The sequence below is a fragment of the Salvia splendens genome, chromosome 16, assembly GCF_004379255.2.
Source record: "Salvia splendens isolate huo1 chromosome 16, SspV2, whole genome shotgun sequence".
Lineage (NCBI taxonomy): Eukaryota > Viridiplantae > Streptophyta > Magnoliopsida > Lamiales > Lamiaceae > Salvia > Salvia splendens.
The window spans coordinates 31,636,708-31,642,286 of record NC_056047.1 but is presented as its reverse complement, the minus strand read 5'-3'; the positions used below and the strand labels follow the sequence as shown (position 1 = coordinate 31,642,286).

Here is a 5,579-nt window from a genome sequence, read left to right as displayed (position 1 = left end):
TATAGTAAAAAGGAAGTGTGACAAATATTATGAGACGAACTGAAATGGAAAAAAATGACAATTATTATGGGACGGAGGGAATAAAGAATAGTCAACTTTAAAAGTTAGTGAAATATGAAACTCATTTTTTTATATTAACTTCATAATAAAATGCATTAGTGAAATGTGAAAATATAAAAATAAAATAAGTCTTAGAGTGGGAAAGACCCGAAGTGACAAAATGTAAATAGATTTTGAGAAGTAATTATTGAGATACTCATTTTCCGTGTTTACATTTTAGCTCTTCCGAAAGACCCAATCTTTCGACTACTATTCTTTTGTGCGGTCATCAATATCTGCTGGCTACACTTGTAGTCTCCATATTTGATGATCACAGGTATATTTGTATCAATTTTCGACAATTTCCATTAATTAAAAGTTGTTTCTTTTTGTGTTGTATACTATCCACATCTGCTGTCTATTATATTCCGTTGTAACTTTGCCGTTTTGAAGTTGTAGAACACTCAAGAATAATAGGATTGATTTACTTTTTTGTTGGTGCGAGCTGAGATTTTTAGTAGTAGTAGAAGAATTAGCAATTTTAGGGTTGTGGGTTTTGTCGTCGGAGAAATTTATGCAATTTGGTACCGGTAATTGAGGTTTCTGTTTGCTGGAATTGCATTGGATTGGAAATTGTTTGCTGCAAGATTTGATTTTTCGAAGAGGTAAATGGTGATTTTGTGATTCTTGTTTCAGTTTCTCTGGTGATTTATGTAACTAGTTGGTAGTTGATTAGATATGCTGGTTTTGATTTGGTAGGAATGGTAGAATTTGATTGATTTGGAGTGTGGTGATATACTGATATGTCATCTGCATCTCCTTCCCCAAATTCTCCCGTTGCTGCTGCGCCGCCACCAACCTCCACCTCTCCTCCTCCTCCTCCTTCTACTCCATTGAATTCTCCACCACCACAAATTGCTGCTGCCCCACCACCTCAGCCCAATTCACCTCCACCCCCCGCCTCACCGCCACCACCACCACAAATTGCTGTTGCCCCACCACCTCAGCCAAATTCACCTCCACCCGCCGCCTCACCACCACCACCACCACCACTGCAAACCCCTAGCGAGATCGAAACCCCCATGGCTTCACAACCACCACCATCTTCTCCTCCCCCATCAGCCAATGCGCCTCCTCCAGCCAATGCACCTCCTCCATCATTTCCACCTCCTCAGCCATCAAGTCCTCCTCCAACCTCTTCTCCACCTCCACCCGATCCACCACCAACTAGTCCTCCTCCTAGTGCACCACCTCCTTCGACAAATCCTCCTCCAGCCCCACCAGCACCCGAAAAAAGCCCCCCACCTCCACCGTCAACTCCACCACCACACACTTCTCCTCCTCCACGTCCACCTCCTAATAATTCACCACCGCCACCACCATCACGTGACCCTCCTGCAAGTTCCCCTCCTCCACCATCAAATGAACCCCCAAAAAATTCACCACCACCACCAGCAGCAGTGCCACCACCTAGCCCTTCCACTCCTCCAGTACCGTCTCAGTCTCCACCTCCCCCAATTTCTCCTCCAAGACCACTGCCACCGCCTTCAGTAGGAGTGTCACCACCCCCTCCTTCAACAGTCTTGTCACCACCCCCCATTTCTCCTCCAGCGCTTGATCCACCAGGTGATACCAACTCCAATGATAATGCGCCTCGAAGTTCACAGCCCTCAAGTGGTGGTGACGGCGTTGACACCGGAGTATTAATTTCAATTGGCGTGGGTAGTCTCCTATTACTTGGGATACTTGGAGTTATAATCTGGTGCTGCCGGAAGCAAATGAAAAAGGTTTCTGGCCATAATGGTGGTTACATTATGCCAACCTCGGGTTCTTCTCCAAAATCTGGTAAACCGTTAGCACTTGCTTATTCTATTTTTTGCATGGACCTATATATCGTCGGATATAAGAGGCAACTCAATATGTATGTGATCCTATTTTTACATAGGTGCTAGTTTACTCAAAGTAGAAGTATCATCACCAGATAATGGAAGTGGTTCTGGAAATGGCACTTTGCATTCACCCCGTGAGCCTGGTTTGGGGAACTCAAGGTCTTGGTTCAGCTACGAGGAACTTGTTGATGCTACTAGTGGATTTTCATCCCAGAATCTCTTGGGTGAAGGTGGTTTCGGTTCTGTGTATAAAGGAACTCTGCCAGATGGTACAGAAGTAGCAATTAAGCAGTTACGGAATGGTGGAGGGCAGGGGGAGCGCGAATTCAGATCTGAAGTCGAGATAATTAGTCGCATACACCACCGCCACTTAGTCTCACTTGTAGGTTATTGCATTTCTGGGGAAAGAAGACTGCTTGTATTAGATTATCTTCCTAATAATACCCTTTCCTTCCATCTTCATGGTAAATTGTTGTTTGTCTAATGTGGTAGTGGAACTATTGGTTTTCCGGAAGGTAGTTGTTAATATTTAGTGTTTCCTGCTCAGCTGAAGGACAGCGTGTCTTGGAATGGGATACACGTGTTAAGATTGCGGTTGGTGCAGCTCGTGGGATAGCTTACCTTCACGAAGACTGTAAGCTCTTTACTTTTACTCGTGCATCCCAAATTCACCTGTTCTGGTTTAATGATTTATGTAGTTGACCAGTTGAATTTTCCCTCCGTCCCAAGTTAGTTGAGGCATTTCTTTTGGGCACGAGATTTAAGAAATTGATGTGGTTGATGTGGTAAAGGTTAAAGTGGAGAGAGTAAAGTAATTGAGAGGATAAAGTAAGAGAGATGAAGAGAGAGTAAAGAATGAGACAAGATAGACTTTTTGCCAAAAATTGAAATGACTCAACTACCTTGGGACAACCCAAAATCCCAAAAAGGAATACGACCAGGGATGGAGGGAGTATTTGCTTTTCAGTAGAGAGGCATATGTGCATATCTAATTTTGTTAATCTTTCAGGCCATCCTCGTATTATCCATAGAGATATCAAGTCATCAAATATCCTTCTGGACAAAAACTTTGAAGCTCGGGTATGATGGATGACCAACGAGCTTTATTTCTCTTTTCCATATTCTTTACACCATATATAACACCACCTCCCGCAGGTTTCTGATTTCGGACTAGCTAAATTAGCTATGGATACGAATACACATGTCACCACACGCGTAATGGGGACTTTTGGGTAAGTGGTCACTGGTCAGGCGAGAAGATGGTTTAGGGTTAAATGAAGTCATCAAGAAATCATTTTCTGGTGTTATTCGTAGTCTAATTTGTAATAGCGGCTTTCTTCAGATACATGGCTCCTGAGTATGCATCCAGTGGCAAGTTGACTGAAAAATCTGATGTGTATTCCTTTGGTGTTGTACTCTTAGAGTTGATAACCGGACGAAAGCCTGTAGATACATCTCAGCCCCTAGGGGATGAGAGTCTCGTTGAATGGGTGAGTTCTTTCACCAGACATCCTCTTCATTTTTGTGATTCATGTACTCAAATTGCTAATTTACACTTAGATTGTTGTAAGCTTGTCAATATCAAAGCTCCCACTTGCAAAACAATATGAGGCTCTCCTTTAAATTTACCCTTAGTTTGAACTGCTTATCCCGGGAAATCATAAAGAGCTGATCAATATAACATGACATGTTTCATCATGACATATAATATTCAAAACCATTTTCTCCCCATCTATTTTTCTATCAGGCCAGGCCTTTATTAAGTCACACAGTCGAGACAGATGAATTTGGGGGACTAGCAGATCCAAGATTAGCCGGGAATTTTGTTGCTGGCGAGATGTTCCGACTGATTCAAGCTGCAGCAGCTTGTGTTCGCCATTCATCCACAAAGAGGCCCACAATGGGACAGGTAAAGAACTAATCTCATACTACAATCTAAATTTATGTACGACTCTCTTTTGTGGGTTGATGGGGTCTCTCAAACATGTCGATATTATACCAAGGTTGTGAGGGCTTTCGACAACATGGTCACCTCAGATTTGACAAATGGGATGAGAGTCGGAGAAAGTGAAATATTCAACTCTGCTGAACAATCTGAAGAGATCAGATTGTTTCGGAGGATGGCATTTGGAAGTCAAGAATTTAGTACTGATTTCTTCAGTCAAAACAGAGAGAGCAGCGAACACAACCGGCAAAGTGGCCAGTGAGATTGATGGAAATTCGAGATCCCATTTTCGATCAAGAGCGATTTTTTTGTAAGTAAATGAAAGTGGCAACTCATGCTGATTGAGAGGTAACAGCTGCATTGTGGATGCCCTCAGTTTTGGTTTTGGGCTCTGTAGTTTCTGTGTATTCTATTTCTAGAACCAATTTTTTTCTTGTATATAGAAGGTTTTTTTTTTTCTGTGCATTCAGTTTTACCCCATTCTTCAATTTATCCAGACTTCATTTTATATGAATCATTATATACAGAGTTGGTCTCAAGCAGACATAATTTTCACTATTTATGTTTTATCAGATCTAATTATATTCCAACAGGAAGCAACAAAAATGTGAAAGAAAAAGTTGAAAAAGCAACAGAATTCTGCAAAACAAAATGAGATAAGTTTTTTTATACCTGAAATACAAGTCTGTGATATGGGGTTTTCCTCCGAGGAATTTCGTAGTTATATTATTGTCTGTGTTCCAAGAATCCATGTGAACTGTAGAGTGCAAGTTGGCAGATTTGGATTTTGGACAGCTTAAATTTTTCAATAAAAAAAACCACATACTCCCTCCCCCGTCCGCAAAATATTATCCATGTTTGACTTGACACGGGTTTTAAGAAATGTATAGAAAAGTGAGTGGAAAAGTTAGTGGAATGTTGGTCTCACATTTATATATTAATTTTATAATAGAATGCGAGTGTAATGAGTTTGTGGAATGTGAGGACCATTTACCAAAAATGAAAAAAAAAAGCAAAGTGGATAACATTTTGCGGACGGACCGAAATGGAAAAACTGGACAACATTTCACGGACGGAAGGAGTATTACAGCTCTATAACAAGATCACAAATATAGATAAATGACTAATTTCTATATGAGGAATGCCAGTATAGTAAATGACAATTTGTTCGTTTTAATTAATAGCTTCTGACTCTGAGAGTCTTGAGTGTTCCATTTTCATTGCTTCACACGATAATATAATACGGGTAAAAGCTGGAGGGTCTATAAGCGTGGAGATAGGAAGGTAGTTTGGCCGGCTGAGGGAAACAAGGAAGCAGCTGGAAAGAAGTTCAGCCAGCAGAGAGAAAGAAGGAGGCAGCTGGGGAGGTTGAGAGAGAGAAGGCTGTTCCTATTTTAATGCATTTCGAATTCAATAAGTTAGCAGTTCCTAAATTTGTGTTGTAACCCTAGCGACTTAGAAAGCTATAAATAGATGTAAACCAAGAAGAAAAAGAGTATCTTTTTGGAGGATCAATTTGTGGACGACGTAGTCGTTAGGCCTCTTCTTGAGGAGTGTTACTCGTTCATTTCCCTTCAATAAACACTTTGAGTTCCCTTGCCTTATTCACTAGCCTTTACTCTTTAACAATTTGGTGCAGTGACGATGGTTGTTTCGAGGACGGATACGCGACTGGATGGGTTGGAGAAGGCTACGGAGGAATTCAA

General features: G+C 41.3%; 1 protein-coding gene across 2 annotated transcripts; it reads left to right on the top strand.

Moving 5' to 3' along the window:
* The first annotated feature begins 247 nt into the window (after window positions 1-247).
* On the top strand, window positions 248-4,338 carry LOC121772260 (proline-rich receptor-like protein kinase PERK9). Of its 2 annotated transcripts, none has more exons than XR_006044305.1 (9): window positions 248-704; window positions 799-1,884; window positions 1,985-2,392; window positions 2,476-2,562; window positions 2,938-3,008; window positions 3,084-3,160; window positions 3,271-3,418; window positions 3,681-3,837; window positions 3,932-4,071. XR_006044305.1 is itself a non-coding variant. In XM_042169282.1 (9 exons), exons 2-9 carry the CDS (start codon window positions 843-845, stop codon window positions 4,133-4,135), a joined length of 2,199 nt encoding a protein of 732 aa, XP_042025216.1. In that variant the 5' UTR covers window positions 250-704; window positions 799-842; the 3' UTR covers window positions 4,136-4,338. The 2 variants fall into 2 exon arrangements, 1 of the variants encoding a protein (XP_042025216.1); XM_042169282.1 differs by having other exon boundaries at window positions 250-704; window positions 3,676-3,837; window positions 3,932-4,338.
* Window positions 4,339-5,579: the final 1,241 nt, after the last annotated feature.

Excerpts from the sequence above, each read along its gene's own strand:
- LOC121772260 (XM_042169282.1), top strand. The coding sequence starts at position 843 with ATGTCATCTGCATCTCCTTCCCCAAATTCTCCCGTTGCTGCTGCGCCG. Across the intron at positions 2,393-2,475 it reads CCTTTCCTTCCATCTTCATG|CTGAAGGACAGCGTGTCTTG; the intron begins GTAAATTGTTGT and ends TTTCCTGCTCAG. Across the intron at positions 3,161-3,270 it reads CGCGTAATGGGGACTTTTGG|ATACATGGCTCCTGAGTATG; the intron begins GTAAGTGGTCAC and ends GGCTTTCTTCAG.